This window comes from Dama dama, chromosome 7, assembly GCF_033118175.1.
Source record: "Dama dama isolate Ldn47 chromosome 7, ASM3311817v1, whole genome shotgun sequence".
Lineage (NCBI taxonomy): Eukaryota > Metazoa > Chordata > Mammalia > Artiodactyla > Cervidae > Dama > Dama dama.
The window spans coordinates 41,275,001-41,295,414 of NC_083687.1; the positions used below are offsets into that span (position 1 = coordinate 41,275,001).

Here is a 20,414-nt window from a genome sequence, read left to right on the forward strand (position 1 = left end):
AAAAGACTGATACTAAAAATCAAGAAGTTTGGCTAACTGCTATTGGTAGAAAAATTGTCTTAGCAAGCAGAGTGATTCTAATGAAATAGAACCTTGGAGTTGGAATAGATCTTGAAAAGTTATCTATAGTCTCCAAGTATCATTTCCCATCTCAATTTTCCAAATAATTACATAGCAACAGCTAAGTGGTAGTTCTAAACTTGGCAGTGGAGATCAAGAAACAAGATAGAGTCTCCGTGTTAAGCCATTCAGTCTGGTTGGCAGGAGGGGAGAGGTCAAAGATTAGGAGGGGAAAAGTATGGGAAAATAAAAGAGTTAAGAAAGTGGTTTTCTTAAGCTGGAGTATTTCTCTCTTTCTACGAGCAGGTAGGGAGCAAAGATCCAGACAGGGAAACCTCACAGGAGGTAACAGTTTGATCTGAGCGTTAAAGGATAAACAGGAGAGTTTGGCATAAGGAAAGAAAGGGGTTTGGAGAAAATGATGCAAAACTGAATTACATGAGAGGCCCATCTTAGCTTCACTAAAAAAAAAAAATTCTAGAGAAATGATCCTGGAGCCTGTACAGAGTTTGGAGGAAAGGGCCAGAGATAGCCCTAATACTGAGTTTGGTTACATTTTATTGCCTTTCTGTATTTTCTGCCAGCACTTTTAATTCTTTGTTATTCCCAGTAACATTTGTATGTAACAGAATTAGATCATGGTATCATTGACTTGCTGCACTGGGTCAGTTCAGTAGTTTTCACCTGTGGCTTACAGAAAACTGTAGCTACTTTGGTCTTCTCTATAAGCAGCTAGTGCAGTAGGAGGCACACTGGACCTAACCAGGGTCTTGCTTCTTACTAGCTGTAAGGCACTGTTTCACTTAACTGCACAGATGTATTTTCCTCATTTATAGTAACGTCAGTTGTTTGTCATTGTGGGGTTTTTTTTGGCTTTGTTTTGTTTTTTAGGTCATATGAGCATGTGTATATGAAAGCAGTGCTGTACAAATGCCTTTTTCATTTTCCTTTTAATTTTTAACCATATTCTGGGTTCAGAGTACAGATAAACCAGATCCTGCAAATGATGCCGAGATGAACATAGCCAGAAATAGTGAAGTGGCTACTTTATGGCAGGTGCTTTTGTAGTTTTTAGGGACAGAGCTAAATTAGATATTTGGGTGTCTCTTCTCATGGAGATTGTCCTAAGAAACTTGCAGTGTAGTGGGAGAACAGACATGTAAATCCCTACACTTTGAAACACATAAATATGTTAAATGTTTTCTTTGGTGCCTTTTATGTATTCGATCCTCACAGAAGTTCTACAGATATGGCCATAGTTGGTTGAATCTGCAGTGCCTGGAAGGCATCATTTAAATGTAGATTATAAATGTATCCCAGTATCTAAGATGTGGGAGGGGGGCAAATGTTAAATTTAGCCAAGTCTGGTATTATTACCTCTACTTTGCAGATGCAGAATCAGACACAGGAAGGATAAGTGATTTGTCTGAGAATTCAGAATTGCTCACTGATGGAGTCAAGACTTGAATCAGGAAGTTTGGCTCCAAAAACCTGTTTTCTAATTCACTGCTTCACAAAACCTTCCATAAAGACAGAGCAAATGAATTGTAGGTCAAGTGCTGTGGGGGCTGCCGATTAATCAGATTGGCTGTACTATGAAAGATTTGGAGAATGTGATTGCTGAGAGAGGTTTAGACTCATGCGTGAAATTTCCCTAAGGAGAGGAGAGGGGATGAAAGTAATGAAAATTTGAAAGGTTGTGTAGAATTTAAGTGGGCGTGGTTTTTTACTTTGTTTCTCAGTTTTCCCAGGGGCTCTTTTCATTATCTCCAAAATACTAGGTGATCTTGTTTGCCTTAACTTCCAAAAATTGTCTGTTGTTGCAATGTCAAGGTCTATCTTTTTGAGATTCCCTGTTTTCCGAAGTTCCTAATATATTTTTCCTGTACCCAATATCTTCAGGGCAACTAAAGTGGTTTTTAGCACCTGTAAGACTAAAGCACGTGATGTGAATTATTTATCTGATTGTCTCTCTGCTCAAGATGAAACACATGAGTTTCTACAGTTTATGTCACTATTCAGCTTTCACTGTTTCCCTATGCCAGCACTTACATTATGAAAAATATATTTTACTGAATTCCTACCATGAGTTTGTTACATAGAGTAATGGCCACCCCCTCCTGCATTCTTGCCTGGAGAATCCCATGGACAGAGGAGCCTGGCAGGCTGCAGTCAGTGGGGTTGCAAAGTCAGACACAGCTGAGCGACTGACACTATTATAAAGATTTTTTAAAAACTAATTTTGTCATTTTAATCTCCGTATGTGTATATTTGCTTTTATTTTATTAGCTCTGAGTTAGTGTTTAAGAAAACAGGATCTGGAGTAAGATCTGTTTGAAGCTCACGTCTTTATTTTATTATGTGACTGTACAAAACCTCTCTGAGCCTGCATTTCCTCATAGGTTTATAAAAAGTTACTGAGAAACTACTTTGCACTATTTTAGGAGTTAGGGATACATCAGTGAACACAAAAAGTTCAAAAAAATCCTTGTTTTCATGGAACTTACCTTTTAGTTGGGAGAGATTGACAATAAATATAACAGAATATTAATAGTACTTAATATTTTATAGGTTTTTTTCCCCCAAGAGTAAAGTCTTCTGCATATAAAGTTTTCTCTCCATAGTTCTTTACTAGTTTATAAACTAGTAAACTATTTATAAAGTTTGATTCTTTTCACTTGACTAGTCTTATGTTGGGATAAAATTAGTTTCTTGAATGTTACTCATCTCAGAAGTGGACAGTTAGTAATAATTTTTCACTGGTGATATTGACTACGTTAGGTTTCTCTGCTGTTGTTGAGGGGTGTGGACAAGTAGAGGGATGGCAGTTAATCACTCATCAATGTATGTACTTTGTTTTTATTTCCAACAGCCACCAAAAAAGACATCCAAAAGAGAAAAGCCCAAACAGAAAGCCACTCCTAAAAGTAAAAAATCTGCAAAAAGTGCTAATGTTAAGAAGGCAGATAGCAGTACCACCAAGAAGAATCAAAATAGTTCCAAAAAAGGTATGTTAGAAATGACACATTTTCAGCAACCCTAAATAGCTACAACTTATATGCTATAGTGTGGTTTTTAAACATATGTGAAAAATAGGTAAACTATGAAGAACTTTGAGGGGAGTATACCAGTTTTGTGTAGTTTATCATTTTTCACAATCGACAAAAATTTCAGTGCGTGTTTTATAGGTACTATAGAGCAGTGATCTATAATTTTTTTAATTTAGTACCTTTTCAAGAATTTGATGAATGTTTATAGAATCTTTCCTAATCTGTCTTGAATATTAATTTATTTTTCTATGTAAGAAAAAATTTATTTTCATGTCATAAAATATCTTACTTTTAGAAAGTGAATCTGAGGATAGTTCGGATGATGAACCTTTAATTAAAAAATTGAAGAAACCTCCTACAGATGAAGAGTTAAAGGAAACAGTAAAGAAATTATTGGCCAGTGCTAACTTGGAGGAAGTCACAATGAAGCAGATTTGCAAAGAGGTAATTGGACAAATACTGAGATCATTTTCCTTTTATTTGAAAAAAATCTTTCACCTATCTCTCAGGTTAAAGCTAGATTCTTACATGCTTTCATTCATTGAACAAGTATTTATAGAACTACTACATGCCAGGTGTTCTTGTAGGCACTGGGGTACCACTTTGAGTAAAGTAGTCAAAACCTCTGCCCTATTAGAGTCATTTTATAAACAAATAGTAGAATGTATACAGTGACTGAAGTTAAAGTGATACATTCCAAACTGCATAGGAATAATCTTTTTTCCTAACCTGGAAACAATTTTTATTGATGCATCCCTAGATTATGTTAGTTTAACCCTAGATTATGTTAGTTTAACCAAGCAGAATCTCGTGGGCTACCTTACTTTCAGTACTACTATGATAAATGAGAAGGTCAGATTCCAGGTTAGATTCTTAGCTCAAACTTTTGTGAAATTCTTTCTGATACTTCTCAGGAAATGATCTAGTCTTGAATATGATTCCATACTCTAGGTTGAGATTAGAAGATTTTAGAATCTGGTTTCTTATGGTAAAATGAGATTAAAATTTGAAATGTACTAAAGGTGGAATATTAACTTTTTAAAGATATCGATTATTGTTTCTCATATTCATTCAACATTAGCTGAGCCTCTGCTACACATCAGGCACTGGGATAGGTGTTAGAAGTGGTATAGGGAAATGTGTTCTCATCCTCTACAAGGTGTAACAACTTTGGGGGATAGTTAGGTAATACGTTAAAACTTAAATGGTAAGTACCCTTTAACCTAGCAATTCCATTTCTAGGTCTCTATCTTAAAGACATAGTCACATCTACACAAAATGATTTCAATAATGTTCAGCCTGTCTGTAATACTGAAAAATCAGAAACAACCTAAATGGCCTTCGATAGGGAAATGTTTAAACTATACATCCACACTTTTGGAATACTGTGTAGCAGTTCAAAAGAACATCGAAAAACCTTCCAGGTATTTTCAAGTTTTTAAAACAGAGGTATTTCCCTGTTACGTAAATACAGAAAGACTATATTGCCATTGATAAGTTTATATGTTTGTATATAAACTTACTTTTAAAGATCTGGAAGAATAATAGCAGACTGATAGCTCGTTTCCTTTGAGAGGAGAGGCTGAAAGGAAAGTTAAAGGAAGACAAGTACTGTTCATTTTAATGACTTTGTGAACACATTTATGTAATTTTAAGGGGATTATTAATAACACAGAGAGGTCAGGTGAGAAGAAGATGAGAGTTTTTTTGGACTCCGTAAATTCAGAGAAAATGGTTGGCCCAGTAGCAGTTCTGCAGGATGGTACATGCCAGGGTTATCCCTTTGACTGAGAATTAATAGGAAAGTGAAGTAAAGTTTCTGTGTTAGTAATTAAATTGGAGAATGGTACAAGCTGATCAAATATTTTTTAAGGTCAGGGAGGGAGAGTGGAAGCTTGTGTTAGGCTAAGGGACAGTTGTGAGAAAGGAGAAGCTGAAGGTCCTGAGCCTTGAGAGATGGGTCCCTGCAAAGGTAGAGACAGAACTGTTGATGGATCCCGTACACATGAATTGGAGAAGAGGCAAGTCAGAAAGTTGAGGAAATTCAGAGTAATGCCTTCTCAACTGAGAGCAAGTGTGTGGGGCACAAATAAGGGGAAGTTGCTGCTGGTGAGAATACAAGGGAGACCTCATTAGAACTCCTTGGGATTTCTAGGGGGCTGTGACATTGAATACCACAAACTTAAAACAGGACCAGTCTTTTTTTAACTTTATTTAAGTATAGTTGATAAAAGACCATTCTTTTCAAATTTGTTATATTTTCCTACAGAACTTAACCGTAGAAAATTGGTAGTTAGACAAATTAAGGGTTGGAGTTTTGCAGAGAAAGAACAAAAGGCAGTCAGTTAGAGTAATGGAAATGATTGACCGTGTTCGCAGAGGTTGGCAAAATACAGCCTGTGGGCCATTGTACCGCAGCTATACCCACTCCTCTGAATATTGCCTACAGGACCATTTATGCTGCAGTGGCCTGGCTGAGTAGTTGTGACTAAAACTGTCATTGGAAAGCTGAGATCACTTCTAGCCCTCTGCAGAAAATGTTTGCTGACCTTGAATTGTACGATAGGAGTGAAGCCAGCCAGGTGTATATGGGCAGGTCGGGACTAGAAGTCATTGTGAAACCAAGTAGCAAGTATCAGATTGAGAAGTCTAGAGGCTAAAAATTTAGGAGTGGACTCAAAGATATAACTAAATCTCAGTGATAATAGCTTCGGGGAAGGGATGGAATAGTGATGTGGAGGCTGAAATTCACCAGAGTTGAAGTTGAGGAATCATAAACGCGTTAGATGCTGTAACAGAGAAAAAATAAAAGGATACCTTTAAAAAATGACTGACAGGTAACCTACCAATATAAAGAATTTAATCCACTTAACTAAGATCTTTCTAGATGGTTTCCTCGTGCATGTTTTTTGTTAACTCAGCTGTACTACTATATAAAACTGAGAATGTTTGCACGCTAGTTTATTTTCTGTTCTATATACAGTATTATTTAAAACTACTCATTTGCTGTAGAATTCTACATGGTGAATGAACCATTGGTGGTCAGCATGTACTGTTCAAAGCTACATGTAGCTCTTTGTCCATAGCACAGATTTCTTCATTATCCAAAGAGAATATTATTGGATTTTTAAATCTACTTTTGTTTTCCCTTTTCACTATAGGTATATGAAAATTACCCTGCTTATGACTTAACTGAAAGAAAAGAGTTCATAAAAACAACTGTTAAAGAGGTAACTATATCCAATTTTTCCAGTTTTGATCATTTTAGACTTAAAAAGGAAATACTGCATATTTTTCAAAATATTTATGTCATGATTTGTTGCTCAAAATTTCCTCAAAATAGATAGGAAAATATAGTAATTTTCATCCCCATTTTAGAGCTTAAAAATAGAACATTAGTGACAAAACTTGGCCTCAGATGAAGATACAGGCTCTGTGTACATGGGCAGGCAGTCAGCTCCGAGGAGCTCACGCGACCACTTGAGCACATGTTCCTTCCTGTCCACCAGTTAAAGGCAGGAGAAAAGCAGCAGTAGCTGTAGTCTTATAGTGATCCCAGCTGATTTCCCCAGGTCACAGTAATAAGGTAGGAGTTAAAAAATAAAGTGAGGTTTTGATTTATGTGTACCACATACTGTATTTTGGATATGAGGAACTGTTTTCGCTTTTGTTACAGCTGATTTCTTGAGAAAGAGGACAGAGACAGATGACCTGTGCCCATGGAGCTAAAGATCTGACTTATATACCATTATACCAGCAAAGAGAATGTATTTCCTTTTCTAAATCTTTGCAAGCATTGTTGGTAGAACTTCCTGCTGACCTTTTTATCTTGAGTGTTAGCTGAATTGCGTTTGCCATTTTAAATTGCATTTTTATGCAGTTTTTAGTTTAAATTTTTGCATGGCTACAGTAATTGTCCCTTGCTTTTATAGTTGTATTTTGTACATTTTGGATTTCTTTATATAAGACTAGATTCTTGAACTGTTGTAGTTTTTAGTGTACGTGCGTACCATTAGCTTAAGTCATACTTTTAATCAAGTAGAACAGAAACTATGGTAATTGGCATTTATACATGCAGAGACTGTTGCAGTATTTAGTAGATGAAATATTTTGAATACACATCTGTCAGTGTTAAAACCAGTGGCGGTGTGTTCATCATGTTAAAAATATATGAGCTTCAGCTGCCCAGATGACTAAATTGGAACTTTTCTCCTGCATGTATATATATGTCAAATTGTCAGCATGACAAGAGTGACAGATGTTATTTTTGTATTTTTAAAAACGAATTTGTTGTATATAAAGTTTTTTTATTTCTTTTGTGCAGATCAATTTTTAAACTCATATAAGTAGGTATCTTTACAGTTATAAACTATGAAATGACAGTGTTCAGCCAGATGGTGTGACGGAGCAGTGAAAGTCAGAGTTCAGTGAGGAAAACACTGAAGCAATAGATAGTTCTCTGCTTTGCCTTGAAGTGTCATCAATTTATAGTTTTAGTGTTAACTCTGCAAGTGTCTGTAGATACATTTTATATTAAGGGTAGACCAAAATCAACACATCAAAACTTCAAAAATTGGGGAGATCTGGATCAAGTAGAAGCACATTTGGCTTCAAATAAATATACTGACTTTTATTATTAACTGCTTTTGCCCACATAAAAAGCTGGTATTTACAGGAACCCTGGCCACCTTTGTAATTATGGTTGAAAGTATCAACTGTAATGCCAGAAGATGATAATGCATAGACAGTAGTGGGTATCTGACAAAGTATTTTTCAAAAGTGATGGACTTATTTCTAACATTAAAGAAAGGTAACATATTCACAGAATCAGGGGTGTTAAGTTTTGGCCAATCAGGATTCTAGGTGATCAACACATGGACCACTCCTGAAGGAGACTAATTTTGTCTTTTGGTTGTCTTAATCAGTAATCTCTGAATTTTAAAACTGCTGCTTATGTGAGAATTAGGCCTTTGATGAACCAATGAGTGTTTAAAATATCTTTGCATCATAGTACAGAAATATATAAAAATATGTTGACTGCTAACAGGTATTTTCACAGGTTTGACTTGTTTCTTGATAAAGTTATTAAGATATTAAAGAAAGGTATACTTAATACAAATGAGTGAAATAAACAACTAAATGAGACTTGAGAACTGGCCTTTGGTTTTAAATACTTGATTTGTTCCTATAAACCTTGTCAATAAAAACAATAAATCAACGCCTCTGTCTCTTTGCATTTGATATGTTAACATGTATTTCAGAGTAGAGATTTTTTTAATGGATTTATTAGCCTTTGTAGCCCATATAATTTGGAGTGCTCATCACTGGTAATTGATTGCTTTTACTTTGAAAAAATACATTACAAAGAAATCTGGGCAGGGCGGGGGTGGTTTGTGCTCTCTCACAAAACTAAGTTGGTCAGAGTTAACTTATCTGTGATCATTCACTTGAAAAGGATACACGGTATAATGGCTACGACCTGCACAGTCTAAAGAGGTTTGGAGGTTGAAGGGATTGAGTTGGTGTGTGTGAAAGACTGTGGTGAAGATGTATCTGCTGAGTGTGTATTCATCACTATAGTGCACAGTGTATTTGAAAAACATGTTTTATTAAACAGTTTTACACAATCAGCTGTTCACAGTCTGCAGTTAAAACACATTCACTGCTATTAAACAAAATCTTCAGGTAGCAGTGAAAAACATACTCAAGAAAAAAAAAAGTACCGTGGCTCCTTAAAGAACAAAATGTTAGGTGATGTCACTTGAGACAGGAAATGAGGGGTTTTTTAAAAATACACATTTACTGTACTTTCTTTAGGTAGGTCTCCCCCCTTGTTTGCCTATAGCATTATACAAGTTTAAGTGCCCAGAAACCAAAGTAATGATGGACTGTGAACCATTTCAACTTAAAGTGTTTTGCATTTATCACTTGACACTATTTAAACGTTTTAATACAGGAAACACTTGAAGCAGAATACTTCCCAATCAGTCCCAATGACTTTCCTTAGATAACCCTAAGATCAACCTTTTCCTGTTAACTTTGAAACCAATTTACTGCTGTTTGCTTTCTTTCAGCTGTATCATACTTCTGGGGAGGGAGGTATGTCTTAAGTTCTTTCTAAAGTTCACGATATATTCTTTGCATAAAATACAATTTTTACTTACAACCTGACTTTAAAAATACCTAATATTTTGAAAAGTGGTTTCAAAGTCATTTTGAGTCCTTTTTAAGCTGACCAACATACTGAAAGAATTCTTCAAAGACTTTTTAAAACAAAAGCACTGAAGTTACCCATATTTCTAACCTGTAAACTGAAGTTTCTTGGCAAGATGGGCATCCTGAAGACCCTGATCAGTGTTTGTTTATTTTTTTGTCATGAGTGAAAGAAGGAAAAAGTAAATATTTACTATGTTCTCAGGCTTTTAAGATATGGCTTATAAAATGTGTAATATTTATCCCAGGATATTTCACATTTTTCTGCAGTTTTCCAGTGGACCTGCCTATGGAATACTGAAAACAATTCTATAAAAAATATTCCTAGAGACTTAATCAGTTATTTTAAAAAGAGGCAGTAGGGAGAGACTTCTATTAAATTATTCTGACCCTTTTGCTAGTGGTTGCCAAAGTTAAGGCTATTTAAAGTGTCCCATCTGCACAAACATGGCTCTAAGAAAAATAGCCATATTCTGTGTCTAAAGTACGAAGACCACATTCTCTCTTCTCCATTCTCAGTGGTACCACACCTGTATTGTTGAATCGAAAATTTTGCCAATGAGTGCACAGATCTAATATGTTTTATTATAAAAGATACCTGAATTGAAATTTCTTTTGAACACCTAATGGGAGGAAATACGTACAATATAAAATAGAAGTTTTATTTACCTTGGAAGAGTTTGTACTGTATCCAAAAAGGGAAGATTTCTATCTAAATTTAAGTAAAAGCTCAATATTAGAACTATATAAAAATCTTAAGGCTCATTGGCAAAGATACTGATAAACTGTCACAGAAATACATGGCTTTTTTAATGATTCCTGCTTGACTTGGTTTTTCAATGTGTGAAAATTGGTCAGCCAAAAAAAAAGTCAGATTTCAAGGGAATCTCTTAACCATGGAAGAGTCATATCCAAGGTCACACCTGAAGGTTATATTCTGCCTTACTCTGAAATTGGAACATTTAGCACTAGTCAGACCAAAGGAAAATGCTATTAAATATAAGTGCTTATAAAAGGATTCTTGTAACCCATGCTTTCAGAATGGTAAAAACTGGTTTATATTACCATACCACCTTGGAACATTTCAGTTTTGCTACCTAGAGAGGACTGTTTGATTTTATCAAAATGAGGTCTAACATGTTTTTCAAACCTTTCCATTTGGGATACAGAAGAAAGCTGCGTCCAAACAAATTCTATTTAAAATGCTGCGATCTTGCTTGCTTCTCGAACACCACTCAAATATGCCCCTGTAACAGTTTGTGGAAAATGCCTGTTTGTTGCCTGTTAAAAAAAAAAAAAATTAAAATTCGAGATCATGTATAAGAAATTTAGATGACTATAAAAATATGTCAAAATATAGTAGGAACTTACACTTTCCTCCCATCCTCCTAAAATCTTGCCACTCCTGTGTGCTCACAGGAGCACTCGACTCACCCATCACAGGACCTGAACATTTCTGGCTTATCTCACCATGTTTCACCAAATTCATTCTACACAGTCAGCACTCGTGTGAAGTACTGTGTGACATTCATGAAGGTATTATGTATGCCAGGTACTGGAGTTAAGAATAATGAGTAAGACACAGCCCCTCCCATCAGACAAGTAAATAGTGGTAAGTCGAAACGAGCACAAGAAGTGAATCAGTCCATCCTTGGCTGGAGTTTTGCTGGATGAGTATTAACAAGAAGAGGTGTAACACACACAGAAGGGAAAGACAAAGGTGAGGACTATCAGCAGAGAACCTCACCTGCAAGGAGGTTATAGTGGGAAGAGAGTAAGTAAACGAGGTCAGGAAAGTCAGGCTTGGATTTACAACTGTTAGGTATTTTCTGTCGTCGTTGTTAGGTATTCTTGCCTGGAAATTCCATGGACAGAGAAGCCTGGCATATATATAGTCCATGGGGTCACGAAGAGTCGGATATGATTGAAGCGACTGAGCATGCATGCAACCAAGACAAAGTCTGGGATGTGATTATGGGAGAAGAGTAGCTAAAATGTAGTCAAGTAGGTCAGAGAAAAGGGAATATAAGAAACATGAAGTTCTATGTGAATTTAGGTTCCATGTCACCCAAACTGATAGCTGGAATGAAATGGAAAAACATCCCGGAGCAAAAGACTTTAATAAGTGGGAGGATGATCAGGAGGTCAGGGGGAACACCATTACTCGGGAAAATAGCAGCAGAGTAATAGAAACGTCAAAAGAAACGGGTTTTATAAGAAGTACTTAGTCACTTCAGTGGTGTCTGACTCTTTGACCCTATGGGCTGTAGCCCGCCAGACTCCTCTGTCCGTGGGAGTCTCCAGGCAAGAATGATGGAGTCGGTGCCATGCCCTCCTCCAGGGGATCTTTCTGACCCAGGAATTGAACTTGGGTGTCCTGCACTGCAGGCACCTTCTTTACCAGTGAGCTACTGGGGAAGCCCTTTTGTAAGAAGATGAGGCAGCAACTGGAGAGAGTCCCTTGGACTGCAAGGAGATCCAATCGGTCCATCCCGAAGGAGATCAGTCCTGAATATTCACTGGAAGGACTGATGCTGAAGCTGAAACTCCAATACTTTGGCCACCTGATGTGAAGAACTGACTCACTGGAAAAGACCCTGATGCTGGGAAAGACTGAAGGTGGGAGGAGAAGGGGACGACAGGATGAGATGGTTGGATAGCATCACTGACTCAATGGACGTGAGTTTAAACTCTGGGAGTTGGTGATGGACAAGGAGGTCTGGCGTGCTGCAGGCCATGGGGTCACAAAGAGTCGGACACAACTGAATGACTCAACTGAGGTAGCAATTGTATCAAAGCAGCAAAGAAGAGTCAAAACTTCTAAAGCCTGTTCATGGCCCTTTGGCCCTCAGGGCCATCTCTTGGAAGCAGTCGACAGTTGTGGCCTGGATTGCAACCATTAAGCTGTTTTCCTACAAAGATGGTGTTTTACAGGCTAAAGAGGAAATCAAAGTCAGCTGGTTTTTAAATGATAATTCTTTTGTAATAATTCAAAAGCCCTGAAAAGAAAATATTAACACTATTTTAGATGAATCGAGGACAGCCTGTATAATTCTAAACTGTATTAGGGTATGAAGACAGATGAAAGAGTGCTGAGAATTTACTGTATTTTGATGAACTGGATGGATGTGGAGGGTGGGGAAGGGGTGATGGGGAATAGCGAAAGCAAACTAATTCAACCCCAGAAATCTTTTTTTTGTTGTTGTTTACCATTAATTTTAAAAATAAATACTGAAATACTGAAAAGAGGGATCTAGGAAGTATGAACCCCAACCCTGGAAAATGGTAAGGAGGAGTCCTGGGAGGACAGATCTGCAGGAGTCCCCAAGATAAACTAGAGCAAAGAGAAGATGTCAGGAAAGGGGGTTTCAAGGAATGGAACCTACAGGCTGTCTATAGGGATTCAACTATGAACTAGAGACGACTCAAAGTGGGGAGGCTTACGCCATCCCTGGTGGTCCACTGGTTAGGATTCTGCAACTCTGCGTTTCCACTGCAGAAGGCATGGGTTGGATCTCTGGTTGGGGAATTCAGATTCCCAGGCATGGCTCAACAACAACAACAAAAAGTGGGGCGGCTTAAGGAGTGGTATAAAAAGAGTTATGGAGAAGGAAATGGCAACCCACTCCAGTATTCTTGCCTGGGGAATCCCAGGGACCGCGGAGCCTGGTGGGCTGCTGTCCCTGGGGTCGCACAAAGTCGGACACCATTGAAGCAAATTAGCAGCAGCAGCAGCAGAAAAAGAGTTAAGCTAATGAAAAAAGAGGCTACTATGACTGAAGAGGAAACAGCTGCGTAAGAAAAGAATCAGCGGTCGCCTTCCGGCTCAGCAGTAAGCAACCACATCACATAAGCACTGACACGAATTTAAAATTGAATTGTGAAGTAAACAGACGGAAGAGATGCAACAGGCTAAGTCTTTAACCTGACAGGAAGTCTGGAGGTAATGTCTTAACTTCTTAAATCCAAAGACAACAATGTAAAGATCTTAAGGCATGATGTAAACTCCAGAAGAAAACAGCAAAAATAGTTAAAAAATGGCTGCTCAGGGAGTTTGAGGAGGATGTTGTCAGGGTACCTGCCGTTCGTTGCCATAAGACTTTTGACGGTATTTGACGTCGCTTTTAAGCTCTGAACGCAGACCACTTCAACTAAAAGCAAGTGATCCAAATGAAAGCAATCGGGGTCGGAGCGACGAAACCCACCTCGCCAGCAAAAAAGACGGTTCCTTGTATTTCCTCAGCAAGGATGTCGTAGGCCTCACCGCTGCCCCCTGTCTTCACGAAGCTGTATGCCATCTGGATCCAGGGGTCCGTGCTCCAGCGGGTGACAAAGTACTTGGTGGGATCTGGGACCTCCTGTGTCAAGCAGAAGGGATCAGAAGTGACTTGGGCTGGATGCAACCCAACCGTTCTAAAATTACAGCCCTCCCGCCATCCGGAAAGTGAGTTAATCCCTGTGGCATTCTGGGACAGCAGTTCCCAGTATGACCCTCCTGCCCGCCCGTTGCTCTGCCCAAGGCTCCGTATCTGTGTCTCTTCCTCTATCACTGCCCCATCTTTCTGACCTTCCCCAACACACATGTCTCCTCACTTCAACACCTCGTCCTTCTGCCAGAGACAATTTCCCCAAAGGCTAAGAGTCCAGATATTCCTCTTCCCTGGGGCTTCCCTGGCGGCTCAGACAATAAAGAATCTGCCTGCCAATGCAGGAGACCCACGTTCCATCCCTGGGTTGGGAACATCCCCTGAAGGAGGGCGTGGCAGCCCACTCCAGTATTCTTGCCTGGAGAATTCCACGGACAGAGGAGCCTGGCGGGCTACAGTCCACGGGGTCGTGAAGTCGGACATGACTGAGTGACTAACATACACACACATTCCCCTTCTCATCACCTGGAACGCGCTGGACCAGAGGAGGGGAGGGATGGGCAGGGTCTGAGGACCTCTGACTGGAATTCTCAACAGGCTTCTCCACAGAACAGCTACACCGGTCATGTTTCACCCTTTTAAGTTTCAGATAATTCTGTATGCTGACCACTGCCAAGCGCCACTGTGAAACAGATTTCTGTGCAAACTGTGTGCTAAGTTCCAAATAACTGATTTTAAAACAGATTTTGAGACAAAAGTCCCAGGCGAGGGACTATTGTGAGAGAGAAATTGCACCATGTAAAATAAGCAATACCCTGAGAGCCCCCCTCTTTCTAATGTACATTATGTTTTGAGTCATTTCTCTTCTTTCTACTTCTGCTCCCTTATTGGAAAAAAGATACACATCATGCCATTTATAAATCTCCAGAGACGGTGAGATTTAGTAAACTGGCGAATAGAAAGTACCTTGAGCTTCTTGGAGAAAAGGGAAAGATACTAGCGGTGGGGGTGCAAGAAAATTCTGGACAAGGTCCCTTTGAATGGAAAACTGCTGTCAAAGCTTGCTAGGGTTTGGGAACAGGATACCCAAATATAGGATCAGTGGAAAATGCTGAGTCTTTTCCTTCTTGAGGAGAGAAAGGGGATGTGCATGATGTGAGGGAAAAAAGGAACCTGGGTCTCCCACATTGTAGGCAGATTCTTCACCATCTGAGTCACCAGGGAAGCCCCAACTTTCCACTGAAGTAACTGCATTAGTTTACTCGGGCCACCATGACAGACTGCCACGGACTGGGTAGTCCAGTTAAAGGAGGAGTGGGGTACTATTATGAGCTGCACTGTGGCCCCTACTCAACTTCAGATGATGAAACCCTAACCCGCAGAACCTCAGAAGGCGACTCTATTTGAGACAGGACTTCGATGAGGTAAGTCAAAATGACGTCATTCAGGTGGACCTTAATCCAGGATGCCAAGTGCCCTTCTAAGAAGAGAGGATTAGAACACAGACGGCATAGACAGAGGCGAGACAGCAGGAGGACACAGGGGAAGCAGCCATCTGTGAGCCAAGGAGGGAGGCCTCAGGGGAAACCAACCCCCCACCCCCACCCCCACCCCCTCGATCTAGTGTCTAGCCTCCATAATTGTGAGGTGATGGATTTTTGTTGCTTGGACTACCCAGTCCGTGGCAGTCTGTCATGGTGGCCCGAGTAAACTAATGCAGTTACTTCAGTGGAAAGTTGGGGCTTCCCTGGTGACTCAGATGGTGAAGAATCTGCCTACAATGTGGGAGACCCAGGTTCGATCCCTGGGTCAGGAAGGTCCCCTGGAAGAGGGAATGGCAACCCAGTCCAGTATTCTTGCCTGGAGAATCCCATGGACAGAGGAGCCTAGCGGGCTACATACAGTCCACGGGTTCGCAAAGAGTCGGACACGGCCGAGTAACTAACACTTGGATATTAAAAGAGAGGAAGACTGCGGCCTGTGGCCCTGAGCCCCTTTGCACTCGGTACGAACGGATTTGCTTTGGGTCCGCGCCACTCTGAAGGGCAAGGGAAGTTAGCGGTAAGCATGTTCCTCTTTTCAAAGAGCGTGTGTCTGACCTGCTCCTTGAAGAGCTCGCGCAGGGTGGCCATGCACTGCTGCAGCACCTGCTTGTCCTCCAGGTTCCGGACGGCCGCCACCGCCTCCCCCGCGATCACCGACATCAACACGCTGTGCTGCTTCTGGACACGTGACAGGGAAAGGCACTTTACACGCCGGGCTCTGCGGACCCAAGTCTCCAGATGCCCGGGTCTAAACACTGGGGTGGCCAAAGAGTTCGTTCGGGTGTTTCCATCTGATCTCATACAAAAACCCGAATGACCTTTTGGTCAACGCAACAGACGTGACCCTCACCCTCACAGGTCACATGTCATCATTTCCTACTGTCTTGAGGCCCAGGCCACCCACCTTCATTTATGCATTTTATTGTTCCCTGCTGGAAAAACTCCAGAAGTCATGTACGTATCAAACCCCCAGGTTCTCTTGGCTTTTCCCTTCTAAGAACTTGTTTTAGAAGAAATGGAATGAGATTGAGAAGGGAAGTCTGCAGATATAATAATGGGAGGGGGGGAACCCTTTTTGAACAGTCAGGACATTCTGCTCTTGGCTCCCATGTGGAACCTTTGAAAATAAAGTGTCTTGGGACACACAGGCAGGAGGAAAAACAACTGTGAGGCTTTGGCAGGACACCAGCACAACCATCACTTTCAAGCCCAGGTGAAAGTCCTCTCCTCAGTCCTCCTCCCCCAACCAATCACGTCTAGTGAATCCCAGACCCGCCCTCATGTGGGCCAATCATACCTGCCCCCTCCCCCCTGGAGGACCCTTGGGGAGAATATTTCAAGTACCATTCATTACTGTGTTATCACCAATTCTCCCTAAAAGGTATTTTTCCATCAGGAAGAATTCTTCCACTTCCATGGCAATGAATTCATTTCCCAGGGACCAACATTAGTACTATATGAGACATATGGGGGCTCCTTTCCTATGGGGAGACGTGCCCTGCAAGTGTCCCCCCAGCATACAGACAGACATCCAGAGTGTCCACAATGTCCATTAGTTCCTGGGCTTGACACGGAAGTAACTACCAAACCAAATTCTAAACTGTTAACAAGGGAATTTAAACCACGTTCTAACACCCATGACTTTACCTGGGGATCCATGTCATAGAACACGGCAAAAAGCCCTCGCTTGCTGGCACTAGGAGGAACGTGACCAAAAAAGTCAGCCCCTTGAACTTTACTGTCCCAAAACCTATAAGGAAATTGCAAGGCAATCTGGAAAGCAAGCAAGAGAAAGGTGGTTATTAAGAGTTCACTGAAACCAAAAGTGTGGCAATCTCTAAGAAGCCACCCATAGCTCTTAAATACTTATGTTTTTTTTAAAAAAAAAAAAAGATGTTCCAAAAAACTCAAACATACTCCCTTTCCATTCTTCTATCCTTTGTTCTCTCTGTGACCATCTGTTTTTTAATACCATTCAGTCCTGTCCTCCCACGGATAATGGTGGGACCCACTGACAACCTCTAGGCTAATCCGAAGATGCAGGGCACTGCTGAGACTTAGTCTTGAAGCTTATGTTCAGGACATAAAAGTCTTACTACTCATAAGTCTGCTGGTACCTACTGCAGCACTGGCAGATTCTGCTAAAGCAGTTTTTCAAGGCAAAGGAAGTGAAACCCTCTCCTCGTTGGAGCTAATTAGTGACGTGTACTAGGGGTTCCCTGGTAGCTCGGTTGGTAAAGAATCTGCCTGCAATGCAAGAGACCGGGATCCAATCCCTGGGTCAGGAAGATCCCCTGGAGAAGGAAAAGGCAACCCACTCCAGTATTCTTGCCTGGAGAATCCCATGGGCAGAGGAGTCTGGTGGGCTACAGTCCCTGGGGGGGTCGCAAGAGTCAGACACGACTTAGCGACTAAACTACTATTACTGCTGCTAGTGAAGGGTAGACATGGAAAGAAGGAAAAACATAAGAATTGCTCATTTATGCACCCAGTTCAAACCCTGAATAATGAAAAGTCTTTCTCCCAAATCAAAACTTGCAGAGCCCTGTCTGCTCTCCTCTTTTTGTTTCGATAATATCCTTCTGTATTCTTCAGGAACAATTACTCAAAGGAAAAGGGAGTCTTTGAATGTGACGTGGATTCAAAAATCACCTATTTCCCAATACCAGAAATTTGGGAATCCCTGTCATCCGATACTCATCTCTCTAGTTGCCAGGCTTACGTAATTCAGTCACCTTTTCAATGATGCCTGCTCCTAAGCTGTTGATGGCCTTCATCTTCTTGTCTGACAATGGTGGATTAAACTGAATGGCACCTTTCTGCAGTAAAGCCAGTGGTACAGTGACTAACACCTGTGGGAAATAATGAACCGTTCACATTTTGTCAAGTGTTTATCAATGAACCCTGTTGGGCTGGAAATCTTTCACTTGTAAGCTGGGGTAACTTCCAATTGAAACCGTGTGAGGTGTGCTGACTACTAAAAATATCTGCTTTCATCATTTCAGAGCAGGCTGTTTGAGTCACAGCCTGAAACTCCACTCTAATTTCTCTAAAATCCAGAATACAAAGAAAAAGAGCAAATGGGCCAGGTCAGGGTCAGGCAGAGAATGACACAGCAGGGTTAGCACACCTAGCATGTGGTCCTGAGCCATGAGCTGACTTGCAATTTTATAAGGTCTGTGTGTGTTAGTCACTCAGTCGGGTCTGAGTCTATGGCGACCCCATGAACTGCAGCCCACCAGGCTTCTCTGTCCGTGGGATTCTCCAGACAAGAATACTGGAGCGGGTTGCCATGCCCTTCTCCAAGGGATCTTCCCAACCCAGGGATTGAACCCAGGTCTCCTGCATTGCAGGCGGACTCTCTACCATCTGAGCCACAGGAGAAGCCTGCAATTTATAAGGCAGTATTTAAAAAAAAATTTTTTTTACCATTAGGAGGAATACTAGATATTGGCCTGATTCTCACCTGGGGAGTCACAAATATGGATGCTACTGACAAGTGGTTTTCAACTCTGGTCACATGTTGGAATCACTTTGGGAAGCTTTAAAAACACAACCAGACCAGTTCAGCAAGAACCTATGTGGGGTGGGACTTTGTAACCTTTCTTGTTAAGCACCTCCCAGGTGATTCTACCCAGAGAAGGAAATGGCAACCCACTCCACTATTCTTGCCTGGAAAATCCCATGGACAGAGGAGCCTTGTGGGTTACAGTCCATGGGGTTGCAAAGAATCGGGCATGACTTAGTGACTAAACCAGCACCACAGGTGATTCAGAGGTGCAGCCAGGGCTGAGAAGGACTGCTAGTCCAAAGTCTAAATGACCAATACTGACTACCTAGCTAATTAATGGCAGGAACAATATGAGGAATTATTCCATCCGCCCTGGAATTATACACTACCCTGTCTTTCCCATTTGACATGCAATCTGTCATTTCTGTATGAATACCAAGGACTATGAAATATTTTTAGTTAACTGAAATGCATAAAACACAGCTAGTCTAGGAACCAGTGATAGTTCATCAGTTACACTTTTTGGTAAACACTTCAGACATAATTAAATAAATCTATGGGGGTTATTAAGCCCCCTCCACCCCCAACACTTTGTTTTCCAACACTACAGAAATCTCAATGTGATTTCATATATTACATTACAGCACCATTCACAGTCCGCCTCCTAAAGCTGTTTACAAAAAATTCAAATGATACAAAAGTACTTCTGCCAGTTTCAAGATAAAAACACGGTGTTCTCGATCTGAAAAAAGGTTCTGTGGTACAGAAACAAACACACCACCCACTTAGAAACCACTGAATTAAACCAAGGAAAAACAGGTTGCTAAAATGCTGGACTTCTCAGAGCCTTTAAGATGTTCTTATTTAACTTGAAACGTAGACCCCTATATCATGCTTTACAAACTTATTTGGTCAAAGAATTTCTTTTCTTGTTCAACTCTCAGAACTAATGCAGCACTACCCAGAATTCCATCTGCCATGAATCTATATGCTGGTCAAATAATTAAATCCGACTGGTACATCCACACACAACTAGTGGAGATACAGAATTCTTCAGGGGTCAGATAAGGCTCCAGGGAGATGGCTAAAGGCGAGCCACTCGGTGGAAAAGCCTGGTCTCTCTCACTCCCAGGCTGCTGGCAGCACCCAGGGGAAGCACAGTGCTTACCTTCTGAGCTGGACACGCTGTTCCGTCCGTGGTGGTAACTTGCACTTCATCTCCAGAATAGTCAATACTCTGTACCTGCTCAAGAAAAGCAATTATGGAAAACATAATGAGGGATGGAACCACACAATCCGGGGTCCTCTCCAATTCCCTTATGATGGGAGTTTACATTTCCAAGGCAATGGCAAACCACTTCCTGGCATTCGAAGAACTAAACAGTTATCGCTTCCTTCAGGGAACTCTCACTCCGTCATTAAAATTTATAAACACTATGTCAGAATATAGAAAAATCTTTACCACATTGTGTAAGGTGAAATACAGACATATATATATGTAACTGCCTCTATGATTATAACCATGTACAATATGATTTCATAGAAACGTATATTTGAGGGGAAAATTTAAGTGTGAAAAGAACCACGCTGGGTCCGGGAGGTGGTGAGCCACCCGAACGCTTGATTATTAATAAAAGTGCATCTCAGTCTCTATTGTTTCCAACAACAG

The 20,414-nt window shown here is 40.6% G+C and overlaps 2 protein-coding genes across 7 annotated transcripts in view; one reads left to right on the forward strand and one right to left on the reverse strand.

Moving 5' to 3' along the window:
- DEK (DEK proto-oncogene) overlaps nt 1-8,328 on the forward strand; it is a 29,306-nt gene extending 20,978 nt beyond the window's left edge. For all 3 annotated transcript variants that reach the window (XM_061147537.1, XM_061147538.1, XM_061147539.1), the window contains 4 exons: nt 2,933-3,068; nt 3,406-3,554; nt 6,272-6,340; nt 6,787-8,328. In XM_061147537.1, the coding sequence (XP_061003520.1) occupies nt 2,933-3,068; nt 3,406-3,554; nt 6,272-6,340; nt 6,787-6,798 (366 nt within the window). In that variant the 3' untranslated portion in view covers nt 6,799-8,328. The remainder of the gene's footprint in view (nt 1-2,932; nt 3,069-3,405; nt 3,555-6,271; nt 6,341-6,786) is intronic.
- A 371-nt stretch (nt 8,329-8,699) lies between these two features.
- Nucleotides 8,700-20,414, reverse strand: part of KDM1B (lysine demethylase 1B) — a 42,028-nt gene continuing 30,313 nt past the window's right edge. For 3 of the 4 annotated variants that reach the window (XM_061147533.1, XM_061147534.1, XM_061147535.1), the window contains 6 exons: nt 19,914-19,988; nt 17,970-18,086; nt 16,882-17,007; nt 15,790-15,912; nt 13,529-13,681; nt 8,700-10,604 (listed from right to left, as the gene is read on the reverse strand). In XM_061147533.1, coding sequence (XP_061003516.1) covers nt 10,521-10,604; nt 13,529-13,681; nt 15,790-15,912; nt 16,882-17,007; nt 17,970-18,086; nt 19,914-19,988 — 678 coding nt within the window. In that variant the 3' untranslated portion in view covers nt 8,700-10,520. The remainder of the gene's footprint in view (nt 10,605-13,528; nt 13,682-15,789; nt 15,913-16,881; nt 17,008-17,969; nt 18,087-19,913; nt 19,989-20,414) is intronic. The other variant, XM_061147536.1, reaches the window with a different exon arrangement.